At 37.3% G+C, this 20,391-nt stretch overlaps 1 protein-coding gene across 1 annotated transcript in view; it reads left to right on the top strand.

Annotated features, from left to right (window-relative positions):
- Positions 1-19,111, top strand: part of mapkapk2a (MAPK activated protein kinase 2a) — a 28,075-nt gene extending 8,964 nt beyond the window's left edge. The window contains exons 2-10 of the mRNA XM_028003264.1: positions 6,979-7,118; positions 13,619-13,683; positions 13,830-13,909; positions 14,009-14,135; positions 14,701-14,776; positions 14,874-14,998; positions 16,103-16,188; positions 16,299-16,379; positions 17,412-19,111. Of these exons, the coding sequence (XP_027859065.1) occupies positions 6,979-7,118; positions 13,619-13,683; positions 13,830-13,909; positions 14,009-14,135; positions 14,701-14,776; positions 14,874-14,998; positions 16,103-16,188; positions 16,299-16,379; positions 17,412-17,549 (918 nt within the window). The 3' untranslated portion in view covers positions 17,550-19,111. The remainder of the gene's footprint in view (positions 1-6,978; positions 7,119-13,618; positions 13,684-13,829; positions 13,910-14,008; positions 14,136-14,700; positions 14,777-14,873; positions 14,999-16,102; positions 16,189-16,298; positions 16,380-17,411) is intronic.
- Positions 19,112-20,391: the final 1,280 nt, after the last annotated feature.

The following is a 20,391-nucleotide window of genomic DNA, read 5'->3' as shown; positions in this document are numbered from 1 at the left end:
ACCTAGACATTGTTTTATGAGGACTTGGCAATCATAACAACATCCATGGATAATAAATCCATCTGAATTCACACTGTTGTCTGATTAAACATTAACATGATTACAGTGAAGTAACTGTGGCAATAGGTCACTAACAAAAAGAGGAAAAAACTCCAGAAGTAGAGGTGCTACGTCAGCCCTCTGAATAGTTTTTCACCTCGGTTTTTCATATATGTGTAAAATCGTAACTCCATTTATCTTTAATAATCTGACATTTCTATTGTTTCTGTCCCTAAAGAGGGAAATCCCCGTCTTTTGGTCATAAAACATTCATAGGTTGAGAGAACGAGGTATCTTTCTTTAATGGTTCTTCAAGTTATTGTTATCATTAACACTTTTTTTGTACTATTCATTATTGACACGATTCCCTTTAAGTCTTTTTCTGTTTGAAACAAGGTTTAGTCGATGGTCATTGACAGAAAAAATAACACTGCCTTTAAACTTTAGGGTTTGAGTGATTTGCATTTGCCTATGGTTTTTATTTTTGGTGTTTCCATCTTGAGGTTAGATTGAAGGATTTGTAAAATCTGATAAACACCACTTCTTTTTTTAAGTTAAACCAGGTCAGCAGATGTAGTTTTCTTTTTGACACCCAAGTTTGGAATTCAGGATGATTCACTTTTTCCTAATTTTATTTTCCCTGTCCTAAGTGTTTAATCCTTATTTTTTCTGAAATGTGAAGCTGGTGCTTGAGGCTGCTCTGCCTTCTGTAACTAACCCTTTACTTTTCAACTCCCATCCTTAAAAACTAAAGATGGGAGTTGAAAAAGAGTACATTTCTTTTTCTGTTTTACATATAAATTTGTCACTTTCCTGATGTGTCAGGACAGTGACACATCAGGAATTGTAGCAAGGAATTGCTACTGTATTCTTTGCAGCCGTTTGTTCATATTTGCAAAATCTACATGATGCACATGAAGAATATCAGTGACACTTGCACAGACCTACATACAGAATATCTTACTAATAGGAATTCTGAATATTTTGATACTGGTTGAATACAGACAATTAGTAACTCTTATTAGTCCAAAATGAGGCCATGCTTGTATTAGAATCTGTATTTATCATATGTGTGACTTCTGGAGGAGCAGACCACCTCTTTCTATGTGGGCGGATGTATGATTGTAAGGATGTGGTTTGATAGATGGAGAAGAAACTTGCTAACAAGTTGTGTGGCCGAGTAGTTTCCAAGCTGATGCAACTGTCATACTGTAAAGAAAGAAAGTGCCCTAAACCTGGACTTGAATATGTTTGTTCAAACGTATAACACAACTTTTAAATAATAAACACAACTTCTAGAGCACAACTTCATGCTTGAATTTTTTAGCAAACCTTTCTCTGCATGTTATTTGCTACTTGATACTTGGGATTAGTCCCTGATGCGGAAGCAATGTGGTTAAATTGTGCTGAATGGCGTTAACAGTAAAAGGAACTATTATTCCCCTTCTTTGTAAAGGCCATTTAACCAATAACCAGTCTTGCTGCTCTGTTATGAATGGTAGCCAAAACGACCAATAGTGAAACTACCTTGAAACTTGTTTTTTCAGGAAGTCTAATGCTCACCTCAAAATTTAACTGAAATAGTTTACAGTTGTAAACACTAGAAGTGGAGAAAGTGAGAAAATAAAGTGAGATCTTAACTTGATAAGCTTCTAATCTAACATTTGTTTTGTTTTTTTAGCAAATTTTAACCATTATATGGCATGCATTAAATATAAGTGCCACCACTTTTCAGTAGTTTTAGCAGAACATCCTCATTCTTTTTTTAAAAACTACCCGAGGGAGGGTTTATATTTTTTGCATACTAAGACTTAATTGGTGTATCTTTCAAAATAGTTAGTTTCCACTTAAATTTTATTGAAAGAAAAAAGTTGTGGCATGTTGCTTTTGTTTTAAACATTTCCACAGAACTCAACAAATAGAATAATTTATTGGAAAGTACACAATGGAAATAAATTCACCTGCTTGGTGCTGTCGTTTATTTCACAAGGAATGCCTCAAATTATTGAGATACCTGAAATGACTGCTATGATTAAGCAGATAATAACTCTGTGAGGATGACAGATTTATGTGATCTCCATTATGCATTTTAGTGCTGTCTAAGTAGGAAATAATGAATGACTGATCAAAGAGAGGTGGAAGGGCTTTTATTTTTCCTTTATGTTGCCCGTGCTCAGTATTTGCACATGAGCACTACTTCTACAGTCTGAGTCATTTCAGCAGTTCAACATTTAGCACACGTGCTTGAATTTGTACTAGTGACCCATGCGTGGTTCACTTATGTAGTTCATGGATATTAGTGACAAAACGCGGTCCATGCTGTGAATCATGAGGTTACCAAAGGGCTGAGTTGGTGAGGTCCGACCAGATCGTGGGGTGGAGATGGTTTGAGTCAGAATTATATCTGGTAACTTTTATTCTCCATTTTACTTCCATCAACAGCGTTATCTATTGTTTCTGGTTATCCTTATCCTGCACACCCTTGCATTTGATCTTCAAAGACTCAATAACACCCATTTTCTTTCCCATTAGGAGCTTTCGTTCTGTATAAGGAAGTGAGACGACAGAAAGTGTTACAGCCTTTGCTCTAAAATAACACATCCGTATCTTAGAGATGTAGTAGACTCTCACTTCCTCCTCTGTTAGGACACTGCTTAAGGGAGCCTCGTTTTGAGCAGCTGGGAGCAACTGCCAGTTGTTTTACAACCAACGCTGTAACATCTCCTGTCATCTCACTTCCTGATACAGAACGAAAGCTCCTAATGGAAAAGCAAGTGGGCGTTGTTGAGTCTTTGAAGATCAAATGCAAGGGTGTGTGATAAGGATAACTAGAAAGGACAAATAATGCTGTTCATGTGTTAGCAGTCAAACTTCATGTTTTTTTTTCCACAAAACTTGTTTTACAGTTCAAACCACATGTCAATATACACATTGTAGAACTTGTAAAAAAACTGTTTTATTTTTCTCACTGTCTTTCCTTTTAAGTCTAAGCCAACAGACAAACTTTACCTGTTTGGTTTCTCTTTGCTGTTAAAGCTTGGGTACAAATTGTACAAATTGGTATTTCCGGACACAGTGACTGCAATTGAACCACCAAATTAGATACAAAACGGCCCTGATCTTGGCACTATGGAAAATTTGTGTGCAGAACTAAAAATGTGTTTGAGAGCATGTCCTAAATCTGACTCGGTTGCATCAGTTCCATATTGAGGAATGGGAGAAAGGTCCAGCAAACTCTTGTGAGGAACCTCTGGAAGGAGACCCAAAACATTTGGTCCTCGTCATACAGCATAAAAGTAAATGGTTGTGAACTTATAAATTTGAACAAAGTAAAAAAAACAAAACAACTAATTATAGAACAGGAAACAGTTTGATTTATTGTCAGTGAGAAAAGAAAGATTGTTTGTTTTTTAGTATATGTGAACACCTTCTGTTTACAGTTAAAAAAAGAAGATCTTATGTGGCTTAACAAATGCATTTAATACCCCAGCGACACAAACACATTTTCAACTTTAATGAGTCTACACTGAACAAGCCAAAAGCACAAACTGCATCTTCCTCTGGCAGCTCGTTGTTTAGCCTCTTTTTGTCAGCATAAGATGCTTTTCTGATTGAGCTGAGCTTAACCTGTCACCTCGGCCTATTCTTAGTCCCCCCACACGTTTCCACTGCACCGTCACCCACAGTGTGATTTTTAACTAGCTGTTTTGTGGCTCAACGCAGCAAGTGGAGGGAAGTGGTCTTCTTTCGCTGAACTGTTTCTCACCTCCTGCTGTTTTTGCCGTCCCTCGGGAATTTTTGTTGGGGCTTGTGGAAGTGTATTGTGTGCCCATCTGCCTCCATCTTTTCCCGCCTTCTTAATAAGTTTCACTGTTTAGTTTAAAAGGGCAAACAACAGATGATTGGAGGGCAGTGGGGCGGCACGCTGCACAAACACCAGCAGTGAGGTCACAGGAGTCTGCTTTCATATGCATTGCAGGTGGCCTAAGGACAGAAGGACTTTTTTTGTTAGATTTTTTGACATTTAAGTTTTTTATGTAATGGAATATTACTTTCACTTTTAGGTTGTGATGGGAAAACAATTTAAGAATGTTTTTTTAAATAGAGAAATGGGGATTAGCTGTTGTGCTTCTATGAGCAGTTCTGGTCAAAACATGGTCATCTCACTTCATTCTATTTTAAGCCGAAATATCATATTTCAGCTTAAAATATGCAGTGTCCAAAATATCTCACTGTGCGCAACTGTTTTTTTCTAAACAACGTATCTGCCTGAGGTTAAATTATTTTTATTGTGATGTTTTGTCATACCAGCACTTATACTGTGTTTGATTTGGGTGTTAAATGATCCACAATGTTGTTGTAACAAAAATTACCCATAAATATGGTGGTAGACCAAAGGAAGTTTGAATATTTGCTAAAGCAGTCTTTTTTTTGTTGTTGTTGTTGTTTTTACGAAGCTGCTATGATAGTAAAATGGTGTGATGAGTTATTTTTATAATACAAAGCAAAAAAAAAGTATGCACAAACCGAATATATGCAGAAATACATTTGGAATTATAAAAACAAAATAATTAATATAGGAATAGATGTTTAATATTGTGTGTTTTGTGGGCGTTTTGCTATGTTTATGTCCAACTGGATTATGTATTTTTGTGTTTTCTTAGTTACTCTGTTTAGAAGGATGCAAACCAAGCTGCGGTTTGTTCTGCCCTTAAGATTTGTTAAACTGGGTTGTATGTGTGGTGTTGATATAAAACATAGGTGTGCCCAAACCCTCCATACCACATCTTCCTGGTAATCGTTGCTATGTATTACTCTGGCAGGTTCTAGTCTTCTCTTCTGACTGGAGAATAAATCTATTTTTTTTGTCCTACTGTATAGATTAGAGGGACTTTTAATTTACTTGTCACCAGAAATTCTTTGCTTATCAGAGGTTAAAGAGATTTTAGGAATCTTTGGCTCTTCTAAGACTCATTTGTTTTAATTGGCTGTCCAGCTGAATGAATTAAACTGAGCTGAATAATTCATGGGTCTTCAACTCCACTCCACCAGTCCTGCTGTCCTGCTTACTTTGGATAAAACTTTGCTTTTTTTTGCCTGTCATTCTGAATATAAACGGACTACAATGCCGGTAGTCTCCGAATGTTTCAGATTATTCTGAAAACTGTATTCATTTGTTAAAAACTAACTAAGCTGCTTGGAAACTTGTGGCTCTTGGAAAATGATTTCTAGTGTATTCAGCATGTAGCAAGGATAGAAATGTATCCCAAAAGCCTCCCTGGCACAGTTATGAAGTCTAAAATACAGCTACACTTCGGTCGTTCTGTTGTGCCTGCTTTATTTTGACTGCTTTCTGCTTGTGCCTACAGCCTGCATCTGATTGGTGTCGAGTTAAATTTAAAAATACTTAATTAATTCCAAAGAGAAATTAAATGCTGTAACACAGACTTAAAAGCACCATTACTACTGTCTTGAAAGTAATTTATTTCAGGGTTGAGAAATATTCCCATAATCGTTAAAGCTTGCTTTAATCTCTGTGCTATTCTGTAAAAGTGGATTTTTAGCTCTTTGTGTGTGAAGTTTCTGTTTTCCAACATTTTTTGGTGTATTATATTGACCTACATTTAGTTGAGATTTTTTTTCTGAATTTGTACAATAATATCTGTAAGTTACACTTATTCTTTCCCATATAGATGGTTATTGCTAATACTTTCATACTTGAAATGCTAAAACCTGCAAACTATTAAAGCTTTAGCTTAAGTTGTTTCCTTCATTGTTCTACCATTTTGGACAGCCATAGCTGCTTTCCTCTGTAAACTGCTTGCTTAGCAGCACACAAGTCCACTGACGGTGTGTGTTGTGAAGCACCAGAGATCAGAGTGGATACTTTTTGCTCAGAGGAATGAAGCTCATTCTATTGTATTATGACAGTGGGCTGGGTTGGAATGTAACATAACAAATTAGATGGACTGTGGCTCATTGTCCAGGCTCCTTTTTTATCCTTTTTCTTCTTTTTTTTTTTACTCACGAGAATAAATAAATGTTAATTGCAGGATAGCATGATGTCTCTCTAATTGAAATATGCGCATAGACTCATTTATCATTTTTTTTAGTTATATTTTAATCACTCTCTGAATTGTAAGGAAATACCTTTTGGTTTAAAAAACGTCATGTCATCTTCACTCACTTTTAATAAATTGATTAGTTTATGCACAAAATTACAAGACTAGATAGATACACATGCATGATTTTTGTGTGTGTTTTGCAGGTGCATAACATTTCCAGGTCACGTCCTTATTTAATCAGTCAGGTGTTTTACTACTATGTTAGATACAACTTTCTCTGTCTGCTGGTGGTTGTTTGAGCTGATGACTGCCCACTGTTTACTCTTCAGTATACATGTTCTGTAAGTTCATATAAAAAAACTAGAAAATTTTGCCTGTTTAAATTATTCATGTATTGCATGAGACAGTGTTGTTGAATTTTAGTGTTGTTGTTCTGCCTAACCCTTATTAAATGAATTATTGACTGCTACTTTTCATGTAGACGTTCTCACAAGGACTGTGACAGAAATAAAGTCATGGACTGTGTGCTGACAAAGTGTCACAGACAGAGGGAGCTACCTGCTCACAAGTCTAAATAAAAAAAAAATTCTCCTGTATATTTAACATTTTGCCATCTGGTGGCAGCATAACATCTCCAAGTTGCTGTTGCTTCATGCTACGTGCAACATTCTGTCATAAGATGGCCTTTTTTTTTAATACCTAAATGGAAGAGGAGAAACAGAAAATAAGTTCACTACTTTGAGTTTAGTCTTTTTATTGGTTACTCTGTCAGTACTCTATGTAATCCAGGTCTATGGATGTTAAATATAAATAAATATTTACATATGGTACATATATTGTTCATCACGCTCACTCTTTTTGTGTTTGTGCTCAGATGCTGCAGGACTGTCCCAAGGCACGCAGGGAAGTGGAGCTGCACTGGAGGGCGTCCCCATGCGCTAATATTGTGCGCATCATTGATGTTTATGAGAACCTCTATCAGAGCAAGAAGTGTCTCCTTATCGTCATGGAGTGGTGAGTTCACAGTCTGTCTACACAGGCCCTCATTCAACAGAGGTTCTCCTTTATAGATGGTGAAACATTTTGGGATTCAATTTACTCACTCATCAAAATAGCAATATTCTAAGATTTCTGTTTCTGTTTGAGTTGAAAATTCAAACATCTTCATATTATGTTTACATTATTTATCGTTCTGAGTGTCTAAAGCGTCTTCTCCATGAGAGCGGCTTTAACTGGTTACCAGTCAGCCCTGTCCAGACTCAACTCCAGCAGCAGATCCTGCATGGCTCTTCTTCGCTACCACTACCACTCTAGGGGTAGTACAGGCCGCGCCATGCCGTGTATCATTCGCAAGCAAATTGTATTGACAGCAGACTGCATTTCTGACTGATCGGCAAGAGATGTACGCCACTGCAGGCGAAGGCCGGACCTTTCAAGATCCAAACAACAACGTCTCAACCACCACAGTGTGGACTGGCGGATATGCCGTCTGCTATCAGAAAGCTGATGGTGTGCAAGGGTGTAATCAGAAGCAAAATCAGAAGCACATCCATCAACTTATGGAGTGAAATAACCATGATTTCACAGCCCTACAAGTAACACGTCACTCTGAAAAACAAGAATGCAAAGAAAAGACGAGCAACTGTGCAGCTCTGGTTAACATTCTGTCAGATCAATAGTTTTGCACTGACTGACTTGAAACACCGGAACTTAGTTTGACGTGATGTGCATTTTATTCTTTGTTTGGGTTTTCGTTTTCAATAATGTTCATGCATGGATCTTGCACTGCATCGTTTGACTTCACCACATGAATCTAAAGCTTGCACATGTATATAAAAATGAAAATAAAGTGCTGCAATATGGATAAATTTGTACATTTAACAAAACAGTTAGCTAACCTGAATTGTTTTCATTATGTTTGGGCCAGATATGAATTTCTATAAGATAAAATGAAATACCTGGGTTTATTTGAGTCCATGCAAACCACAACCTCAAGGTTTTCAGTTGCTGAATGTTGCTGCTAACAACCTCATCGGAGTGCCAACCACAGCTCCTGAGCTCTGATGGATCGCCCACGTTCCTGCTCAGAATCACAGCAGCAAAACGGTGAGGAGCACACTGCCAATGGAGGCACTCCAAGCTTCAGTAGAATTGAACCAGACACTCGCCAGCTAGAGTTGAGCTTGACAATGGAGAAGGGGCTTAAACTGTCATAACAAAATACAGGAAAATCTGTTCTGGGAAAAATAAATCACATCCGTAGCTCTTCCGACTTGCCCAACATACCCTCCTTTATTTGAACCAACGGTCAAGTTCATGTCATGCTCAATTCGCTACAGCAAGAGTGGAAGTGGAAGCAATTTGTTTCCGTTTTGTTTCTTTCTCACAGATGTCAGCTGTTTGGCACTTTTTACAGTATTTTTAAAAAATATTGTTTCAATTTGTGCTTTTTTGACTTCAATGACAATCTGACTCCTGATCCAGTTTCTTTTATTAGGATTTTTCTCGTTTCTTTTTTTAAGTTAAATATTTAAAATTAAAGAGTTGCAAATTAACAATAATGAGAAAAACCCTTCTATTATTTTACATTATGTTGAAAGCATTTTTCAACTATTTAAAGGGACACTATTATGTAAAATCGACTTTTTTGAGCTTTACGTTATTCCTTCAAAAAAAACACTCTTGGACTGTTACTTTGATTTGAGAAGTCTTTTAATCTCCAGTGGCAAAACACTTAGTAAGTGCCTTTGAGGTGCAGGTCCTCCTTGGAGTTGCAGTTTCCTAGCAGCCCTCCTGCGCGACTCCCCCACTCTGCTCCTTTAAACTAGCCAGCAGCAATTAGCAAACACCTGGTGGAGCTGTACATCTGCTGAGCTCATTATATGAGCCACATCTGAGTGCAATGCTGGTAAAAACGTTGTTAGATTTATGAGAGAATCCATGTTGTGATGACTTCTTGAAGACTGGGTTTCAGAAAGAGAGGGAGTTTATAAAATGAATTACGACATCAAATATCTTCTAAGTCTTTTGATATATATAGTATTTTCATAACACTATAAAATAGCACTATATGCCTGGAAAATGTATTATACTGCCCCTTTAATTCGTGCATCAAAGAACTTTGAGACACAAACAGATTTTTCCTCTATTTAGCTTTTCTTCTTTTTTTTCACCTCACACCTTTGCCAGCTTCTGTTTCGCTTTGCTTTGATGAATGATGAATTTTCGCAGACGTCTTTAACGTAACCCAAAATGACTCGCCAACTAACTGTACCCAGCAGATTTGTTGGGTATTTTAGATTGTAATCACTTTCGAAAATTCACAATTGAAGTTTCGTCACATTGTCGGTACCATCTTTGACGATTTTTTAATTTGAATAGAATCCGAACAACTTTGTCATCTCCTCTGTACTGAGCGGGTTGAGCTCAAGGTGGTTCTGACCGCACCAGTGGGCCGGCGGGTCCACCTACTGTCAGCATCCTGACTCATCATTGTCCTGGACCAGACTGGTGATGGTGGCTTACTTTTATTACAATTAATAAACATATTTCCTGCTACCTTAAAAAGGTTAAGTTACTTACAGTGAGAGAATATCCTAAGAAATATTAATTGAAAATCTAAAGAAAAACATATTCAGGATTTGTCTGAACTACTGACCGCCCATACAACATGTGGTCTGTGAATAAGTCAGTTTGTACTACATGTTATCAGAAGTGCTTTGCAGGCTGACTTACAAACCCAATTTTGATCATAAGTCATAAAAAGCCCAAGTCTGTCAGACCTCATGCAAAGTGATTTAGCTAAATTTAGCATAATTTAGCTAAATTTATCTGTGAAAAACTCACACACTGTAAAACATGGCTTCAGCAACTTTTGTATTTGTTTGCATGATGTTTAACATATAAAAACTGAAAAAAAGAACAGAAGTTATGTGAAAAAATATTCTTTGATACAGACACTTTATATTTCAATGTCTATTTCACAAGCTTATTATTTTACCATTTAAAACTAATTGAATTTTATTTACTGATGGGGAGGAAAGGCTGTTTTTATAATAAATATTTTCATTAGTGACTATTGTATCGGTAATGCATTGTGATGACTTTTCAGCTTAGGCTGAACCTTGTGGTCTGAGTTGAATCATTTCATTAAGATCCACAGTTCACTTCTTTGTCGCGCGAAGCTGTCATCATTGTAATGATTCAGTTTCTGTTTATTTCTACAGCCCACAGGTGCTAGTGTTAAGAAGGCAAAGTTTAAGCCTACAAAGGTTAATTTTATTCAGCTTTTATTGTAAATTTACTCAGCATGACCTTGGTGCAAAATGACCCATTTCCTCTAAACAACTTACTGTTATTTCCTTTCCATTTCCACTTTGTTGCATTTTAAAACCGCCAAACCCCCATAAAGTTGTCACACGTGCATCCTTTTTGCTGTGTGGTTGTCGTCGCTGCACAAAGCCAGACATGTGAGCTGAGGTGCTCATGCAGTGGTGTAGCAAGTGATGAGTAATTTCCTTGAGAGATTCTGTGACAATTAAAGAAAAGGGTAGTTTTTCTTATGAAATCAAAACATTTCCTAGAATATTACACTTGGAGAACTATCTTGATGACCTGATTGTTCTGCTACCTGATACATGAGTCATTGAGTCTGACCTACATTAGGCACTTTGAACAATTGACCCATGTTGTGTAAAGGGTCACAATGCCAGGGTCTCTACAAAATTTCCAAAATTAATCCCTTTCTAATTAAAGTAACCTAGATAGGCATAGATATGTTTATCTTAAACATGTTAAATTACAAATAGTTTAGTTGAGAACTCCTTAATCTAACATTTGTATTTAAGACACATTAATGTATAAAACACAACTAATTTAAATTTGATTCGGTCTGCATTTATTAGAAATAGTCGTTTGAGATGTCGTCAATCAGTCTCTAGTTTATCATTTCAGCTGGTTAAACACCCTCACACTGCTGATGGGATGTGAAACAGTGTAGGCTGATGTGTGTGTAAGAATGCCGTTTCATTTTTTTTGCTGTTTCAGTAAGAAATATGTACCTGTTCTCCACCGTTAATCAAAATCATCATCGTTTGTGAAACAAAATTCACGTCCTCAACAGTTTTGAGAAACGTAGAGGAAGAGGGTTGGGCCGAGACACTTCGAGAATATCTCCTTTCTCTGAACCATGTTTGGAAAAAAAGAGACACTGAGTTAGATTTGAATGAAAGACGGCCTGCATTGCTTAAGGGTTTCCGCCGTCCGTTTCTCAGAATGCAAAATTTAACTCGTGCTGCGGTTCTGGAGGGGGTACCTCCGCTCTAATTCTGATTCTGCTTCTCCTGTAACCACTCGCATGCCCGAGGAGCCGATCCTCGGCGTCATGAGCCGTTCAGCAGATGTGAAATTGGTATTGATGATTTGATCTGAAACTCGTGCAGTCATAGCGAGCAAAAAGACTAAATGAAACTTATGGAGTAAGTTGGAGAGAGTTTTCTCATATGCAGTAAGTAATCATTAGCTGCATTTTCGTCTATTTGCTGAGATAATGCAGAACTTTATTGAGGTGTTCCTGTGTAAAGTTGTCTTTATAAATGACGACTTATGTTGTTGGTAGTGTTGAGTGAAAAATGTGTCGATATAAATTGCCCCTGAGAAGTGCACACATTTATCATGGGTATGAATATCACAAGAGAGGGTTGTCTAACTTCAGATCTCAAAAGTCAGAGTCACACATGGTCACCGCGTTCAAGTTGGCATCCCTTTTGAAGGGTTCCTTAATAATGTATCTTGACTAGATTTTTGTTTTTTAAACTAGAGTTGGGTGCACAAAGTTGTGTTGTGACAATTTAAGGATCGTCGCATGGCACAAACCTTAAATCGTGCCGTGTGAAACGCTCTCTGACTCTGGTCGCTATGGTAACGTTTACATATCCCTTCAAAATAAGATACAGATGCGCCACAAAAACGAACATTTTACTTTCATCAAAATTTTAACAAACTATAATGACTAATGGGAGCCTTGAGCTTGTTTCTCTGCAACGAGACGGTCCCATTTGGGAGTGATGAGAGACAATAACACCCGAAATGTTGCTTATGCACAGGATTCCTGGTCTCTACATGGCGAAGCAGTTTGAAGGCTTCATTGCCTCATTAACGAGCCAGTCACCATATCATGCAGAGTGGGCTTGGAATATGGGAATCACCATTCTTCTGTCTCTTCTCTGGACCTGTTCCCCTTCGCAAAAAAACTTTCCAAAGACATTTGATTTGTTTCTAACTCATTTTGCCTCATGTGGGCTCAATGTTGGCGAGCAAGACGTAACCGAGAGAATCCAGTTAAAGGATTTTCAAAATAAAAGATCCTCCAGACTCAAATAATACATAAAACGGAAATATGTAACTATTTCTTGCGTGGCCTGGTACCAATTGGTCCACGGACCGGTACTGGTCCGCAGCCCGGGGGTTGGGAACCACTGCTGTAAGGCTCCCTGTTAATCTGGGTGCTGTAACACCATAGTGGGTGTCCAGAGTGAAATAAGTTCAGATAAGCTCTTGCTCCAAAAATGGCATCTTTTAAGACTTTAGTTGCAGCTGACCTCATGGACAAGCCAAATATCTTCAGCTTTGTGGTCAAATGATACCATCACCAAGCCACGAAGTTATAATATTGATGATAATTTAATGAATATTTGAGTCAAAGTGGAGCTTTCAACCAAATAGTCTTGGATCACTAAATACATATTCTCTTACTTCATGCTCTACTTCTAGTTAAACCACCATCTTTTCTGCTGACGATTGTATGTAAATTTACAATTTTCACACTGTTTTAATCTCAAAAACCTCCTGCTGATTCAGAGAAAAAGGCGCCGCTTTAGTCATCAGTATTACCGGAACTGACCACACTTTTATTAGCTGCTATGTTCAGACTCATTTTGTGCATTAGACTTCAGAGCTCTGCATTTTATATCTCCAAAAATTGGATTGAAATTTTTCTGACAAAGACAAAAGAGAAAACAGAAAACAGAGCAGTTTCTAAACAGAGGAAACCCCATTATCACATTATCACTTTTTTTTTTTAGTCCCCCGACAAACCACAGACCACCTGTTACAGGGAAAAAGAAGTTAGAAAAAAAGCACTCCGTCTTGTCTATTCTTTGAAACTGCCAGTATGCTGAAGTAGTTCTTGTTTGAAAAATGAGCAGAGCAGTACCATATTTGGAAGTTTTACATTCATTGAAAAGATCAGCATTATCTGCTTTTCAGCATTTTCCTCCTTTTAAGAACACCAGCGAGTACTTAGCATCATCTGCTTAAAGTAGTGCTAAATCACTCCTTCCTGCAGGATTTCTAGCATCTTCAGTGGGATCCAAACCCAAATACAGACCAAATCCAGATTTCCTTCGATTTTACCTCTTAGATAAAATGTCATTCTTGTGCAACTCCTCTTAATGAAGTTGTTCTGTAGATCCAGCTATATTAATAACACCGTTTGTGGCGTCTGTCTTTTACAGTATGGACGGCGGTGAGCTTTTCAGTCGAATCCAGGACAGAGGAGACCAGGCCTTCACAGAGAAAGGTAGAGCGTTTTTTTCATAAGTCAGAATACCAAATGTTATGATCACCTTCACTGCATACAACTGGAATTTTCTATTTGCTACAGCTGTAGTGTTGTTGTGCATGTTTGATCACTTGTAACATTTGTAAAAAATATCTTCATTGTAGAGGCGTCTGATATCATGAAGAGCATAGGAGAGGCCATACAATTCTTACATGCCATCAATATTGCGCACAGAGATGTGAAGGTTTGTTTCATATCTTAGTGTTATGCTCATTATTTATCTTGAATAATAGTAAAAAAGACACCTGCAGGTTCTAAAGTGTCTCTGTGGTTCTTCCTGCAGCCAGAGAACTTGCTGTATTCTTCGAAGAGGCCCAGGGCTCTCCTGAAACTAACAGACTTCGGTTTTGCCAAGGAGACAACCTCACACAACTCTTTAGATACTCCCTGCTACACACCTTACTACGTTGGTGAGAGTCTGCACCTGCACCACTCTAACGTCTGACCGTTTGTTGTTTTTTAGGCGTTGGCTGCCTAAAAAATGTGATATAACTCTGAGTAAAAATGACACGTTTTCATGGTATTACACAGAAACGTGATCCAATTAGCTTTTTTTGGTAATAGAAAAGTGACAATTATTTCTAGTGGATTGTTACACTATGACATTTATAGTATTATAACTATAGTTTTATCTATGAGATTCATTTATTGTTGTAAGGGCCAGCATTCCTTCAAACTTTGCACAAATAAATCTTAAATTGCCTTTGTTTTATAAAATTATTATTGTCACAACTACTGCACTTTATTGCCTCATTGTTTACATTTTGAATCTTATGTCTGTTTTAGATTTTTCTACTTGTCTGTTATGATGTGTGCTCCTGCCTTTTTTGGCCAGGTCTCTCTGGTGAATGAGGTCTAGATCTCAGCATTTTTTTTCTGCTTAAATCAAGGATTAATAAGAAACAAAGAAAATGCTGGTCAAATAAAGTTACTCAACTTTATTGTTTTTATCCTTTATTTAAATTGTGTTTACAGCTCCAGAGGTTCTTGGCCCAGAGAAGTATGACAAGTCATGTGACATGTGGTCTTTGGGCGTCATTATGTATATTCTGTAAGTCGCTCATTCTGGGCTTTCTATCCCTTCAGCTCACTCATTGTTAGTTGTTGTTTTTTTTTCCTCTAATCTTACCTTTTAAAATACCCAACAGGTTGTGTGGATACCCTCCTTTTTATTCTAACCATGGCTTAGCCATCTCTCCTGGGATGAAGAAGAGGATAAGGATGGGCCAGTATGAATTTCCCAACCCTGAGTGGTCAGAGGTGTCGGAAGAAGGTAAGACTGTAAAACTGAACTTTTTATTTTGCTTAAACGATTTATAGAAAATCCTGTAAAATAACTCTGGTGTTTAAATGATATTTTTTTAAATAAATCTTTGAATAGATTATTGTATATTTTTAAATGGTGCACAAAAAGTTCTGATGCAGGTGAACTTTTTTTGTTACGGTTAGAATTTGATGACGGCGCAATTATTAAACTCCTGCTGGTGTTTGAAACGTCCCAATAAACCATGGCAAACAGATGACAAAACTGATCAAGAAATTGAAACTGATCAAAGTGTTTCGCCTCTAAGGCTGCTGCCGCCCGCTAAGCCGAAAGTCGACTCTCGTTTCATGAGTAATATGCTAGTTTTAAAAAGAAAACTGAAGCCACGTAGTGATGATGTGTAACTGTACAGTTTCTCTCCAAAGAACAGATGGAGCAGTGGACCGTCTCAATAGTAACTCACTTTAATTCACTTTGGAAAAATCTACCCAAGTGTTTTTTTTTGTTTGTTTGTTTTACCAACAATGTTTCAAAGAACCATTATTTCTTTGGAGAACGCTGCAAAAAAGTACTTTGCTCTGTTACATAAAAATAAAGTGCATCCATTAATGCATTGCCTCACTAGCCAATCAGAATTGTATACATCTGTGTTTGATGAAGCTTTGTTATTCCAATGCAGATTGTAGCCAATTCCTGTTTTTAAACGATAAAGAAGATATGAGAACAGCATTGAAAGTTGTTGAAAACCTGGGCATTTTTATTAGGAAATTTAAATGTGTATAAAAGGACACACAGGAAGATGTTTTAAGCTAACATCTTATAGTAGCGATTAGCCTGGTTAGCATGACAAAAAAATAAAGACTGGGGAATATAGATCCATATCTTAACCTTAACGATTTACAAAATCCTACAAAAAATATAATATGTCTGTATATATATGTATGTATTATATGTGCAAATTTATCTACCGGGTGCGGAACAAAGTGTGTACATTTCCGTGGAGACATAGATCTTAAATTCCATAATGGTCTTAGAAAGTCTTAAATTTGAGTTGGTGAAATCCTGTGAAAATATGCAAATGAAATCATAGACTTTCCTATCTTCTTTCCGCAGCCAAACAGCTGATCAGGACCCTCCTAAAGACTGAGCCGACCCAAAGGATGACCATCACAGAGTTCATGAATCATCCATGGATCAATGTGAGTGAACCATAATGTTCATCTTAATGGTTTTTTATAATTTCCTACTGAATTATTGTGGTCAGCATTACTTCTCTAACCTTAGAGATGTTTTTTTTTTTTTCCTGAAGCAATCAATGAAGGTTCCCCAGACCCCACTTCACACCAGTAGGGTTTTAAAGGAGGAGAGGGATGCATGGGAGGAAGTCAAGGTGAGGCATTTATTTTTCTCAATCTGAAATAAGATGCAACACACACTTGTATAAGGAAGAAGTGTGTTTAGTTAGCTGAATGATTTGCAGCTCTTTCATGGAGAATGTTCTCAAATGTGTTGTAGCAGTTACAGCATTCGGTTTTGGCTTGTCTTGCGTTTTTTGTTTTGTATTACTCTGGCACAGCACTACATTAGTGCGTAGGAGGTGTTTGTATACTAATCTTTACATCTGGTCTGCAGATAGGGCAGGATTGTAAAGAACTGTGCAGAGTTATTTCATAAAGGTTTGCACTGCAAGTTTTATTGCCACCCAACACGGGGGCGTGGTAAGTTTTGACTTCAGCACCTCTGCTGACTGAGACTTGCTGTCGTTGATGGTAACAACTTTGAAGCCATCTGGTTTGATGTGAAAGTAACGGGAGTTGCACCAAAACGTCTCGCGTTTTTCGAATATTTGCTGCAGTTTTTGTCAGTTTTCTTTGTGGTAAAAAATACTTCCAATTGTCTTCAAGGGCCAATATAGGTATTATAAGTGGATCTAAACAAATAAGAAATTAATTGAAACATTGATTTGCTTCAGTAATTTAATTGAAATTCTTGCAAAAAATTGTATGTAAATAGAGTTATTACACACAGTGACATATTTAAAACTTTTATTTCTCTTAATTTTCAGGATTATGGTTCAGAAATAATTAAACTTCATTATTTTGTTCATCATTAATTTCAAAATTACGTAAACTCATTAAAAAGGAGAGAATTTTAATGTTAATACACTGATGTATGACCAGACTCGATATTTTAAAGCAGAGAGTTGTTGCTACAAAAGATTATTGCTAAGAATGCTAGTTCAGAGTTCTGCATCTAAAAATAATGAAAAAGCTGCACAATAGGAATAATTTTAAGAGTTTAGAGGAAATTATCTGGATTCGGAGCTTAAAGAGCACCAGGACAACAACTGGAGACAACTCATGAAATCTTTTCATTTATGCTCATGCTTTAGCTTAATATCTTTCATTGTTCTGTTTCTCAGGAGGAAATGACCAGTGCCTTGGCAACGATGAGGGTCGACTATGAGCAAATCAAAATCAAGACCATTGAAGACTCAACCAATCCACTGCTAACGAAAAGGAGAAAGAAAGCCAACAACCCAAACTCTGCTGCCCACTGAAAGAGTCAGGCTTGCATGCACATACAACACAGGTTGAGAGGAGAAAGCAATAATTTGTCGACACAAGTCGTACTGCATGGATTTTCTCAGTGTTTTATTTTTCTTGGCAAAAGTTTTGTAAAAGTGTATTTTTTTCTTCTTTTTTTTTTTTTGTTACTCAGCCATTTTAACAAGCTCATCACACTGCTGCCTGCAGGGTGAAGAGCGGGTACATGTATTTACACCAGAAAAGAGATTATGAAATGCAGGAAAACAGAGGAAAGGGGTGTTTTAGATCTCTCTCTCATTCTCTTTTCAAGATATCAGATTGTGCAGTGAGAGAGGCAGCGATGTTGGATCACAACATGAAGCCTTAGCATTAGCTGTAGTTGAATATTTTTCCCCACAGCCCCTTTACCTGTGAATGTTGTATCACGTGGCTAATCCCCAAAAATCGAGACAAGCGAAGGTTTCTCTCTGTGTACATGCTAAGCAAGCATATGTATTTTGAACTGACAGGAGGAATGTAAAGACACTGTTTGTGGGAATTGGGAAGAAATGGATGCTGATTTCTGGGATTTGGACAGGAAGTGTCTGTCAGGTTCAGTTTGTCTTTATGAATGTTAAACTGAGGCCTATGCACTCAAACAAGGGAACTGTGCCACTGACACTGCACCTCACTTGTAGCCCTTCTCTCCTTACTAAATGTGTGCTTGTCAGACAGAGATGGAGCAAAGAAAGACACCCCAGAATGACTCTTTCTTTCACATGTAGCTCACTGGAGAGGAGGCAACAAATACTGTATTTTTTCATGGATTTTTATGACCATTTTAGCCTAGGCCTTACTGAGTATTGCTTATTAGCATATAGCTTTTAATCCCTTCTTGGCATTTGGTTCAAGCTTTTACCAATGTTACCCTTCTGATTTGAAAATATCGACGGATTGTATGTCAGGTGAAGCCTATGCAGATGTTTGTCAGCTTGGAATACCATTGAAATTGTCTTTTTTTTTTATTATTATTTTTGATTGCAAATGTGTTGGGAAGATGTTCTGCATCAGTAGGAGGGATTTATGTAAGCAGCAGCATCCTGTATGGTACACACTGGCCCTTTAGAGGTTCTGTTAGAGGGCAATAGTTAAATTGATGTGGATTTATGTCACCGTATGTTCTGCCATTTTCCTGAAGTTCTGAGTTGAATTAGAAAGAACTATGGTGTACAGTCTAAACCACCAGCAGGTTACCACACTGTGTAACTCTTCCTCAAGAGTTCGATCAATCTACCAATACACTTCCTAACTCACTTGGGATCGTAGAAAATAATCAATTGTCATTTTGGTCTTGTTACTTTATAAAATCACACCCAAGTTACCAATTGTATCACATCTCATAGTGAGAATGTTTTTTTTTGTTGTTGTTTTGGGGGGGGGGTTGCCTTTCCCCATCGTCCCTCAACTCATCACATCTTTGTAGTGGAAGTGCAGATATGTGTGTCTTTACCCTCGTCTTTGAGTCTGTTCAGCTCCACCTGACATTTTTTTGTCTGCTTCAGCTTTGGATTAAAAAAACAAATGTAAAACAAAACTGGTTCTTTGTTTTTGTGAATGGGAAATTACTCAAAGTCATCAAAGACGAAAGGTGGCGCACAGGTATCACATATCTTGCAAATGTATGAACATTTAGAAAATCGGTCGCTAAATATTTCCGAAAAATTTACATTGCTTTGGAAAACTATAAGTTTACCTGGAGGTTTATCTCATAATTGCAAACTTAAATTTTTGGGGGATTTTTTAAAATTTATTTTGAGGCGCTAATGGCTTTAAACATGCAGCAAATTTGTCAAGGACAGAAGTGAGACCCTGAATCGTTGCATCACGAACATATGAGTTACAGCTGCACCGCATGACATCCTGTGTCATTGTATTTTATTGGGATTTGTTTGCAATGGATCAGTAAGAAAACAAAAGGAGAAGAAGTACACAGTTATGAAATTAAAATGTTTGTTTTTTTCCCCCGTTTTCCCAATCTGAAAAGTGTGGTGTGCTTGTGCATTCAGCCCCATGACTCAATACTTCCCTACAATTACTAGTGAGATTTTCCACCCATCTTTTACTCAAAAAATAAAAGATTTTAATTTTTTCTTAAGGTCTTTCTTAAGATTGTCAGTTGGACTCAGAACAACCATTACTGGCGTACGTTGAACCTCCAAGCAGCATTCGTTACTGGTTCTCCGTAAATGGCAGCCTGCATCTCTGGCATGTGAGCCAGTTCAATATATATCTCCACCATATGGCCTTCTTCATCATTCAAAGATGGATTCTTGCTCAAGAAGCAGTTCTTGTCAGGGGCCTCCTGATCTACATACTCAGAGTATGTAGATCGTTTTAGGACAGACTGTGTTCTCACAGATATGACCGATAATGAATTAATAACATGAATGTAAGCATGCTAGTGCATCATTTATGCAAACAGAATCTGCAAATATCAATAAATGTAATAATCTACTCTTCTAACATAGATCAGCTTCCTTCAATTTGACAATTATGCTTTACTTTGTGTTGTTTTGTCATGAAATTCCAATAAAGCAACAGTGGGATCAACTTCAGGTTCACTCCTGCTTAATAAGTACTACATACAACCAATTTTGCTAAGACTTATGAAGCACTGAGTCAGTAGTATAAAGTCTTTCTTGACCTCTGTGCCCACATTCAGTTCTTTTTTCAAGTCAATCACATCTTCAAATATGACTCAGTTTGTTGTGTCTGCTCGGGATTTGTGGGTTTTGACACGGGGGTGAACAGACTCAACCCATGACAGAATTGTATCATTGCTGCTAGCATGAGTGACTCCTGGAATATACACAT

The sequence above is a fragment of the Xiphophorus couchianus genome, chromosome 20, assembly GCF_001444195.1.
Source record: "Xiphophorus couchianus chromosome 20, X_couchianus-1.0, whole genome shotgun sequence".
Lineage (NCBI taxonomy): Eukaryota > Metazoa > Chordata > Actinopteri > Cyprinodontiformes > Poeciliidae > Xiphophorus > Xiphophorus couchianus.
This window is presented reverse-complemented; position numbering and strand designations above follow the sequence as displayed.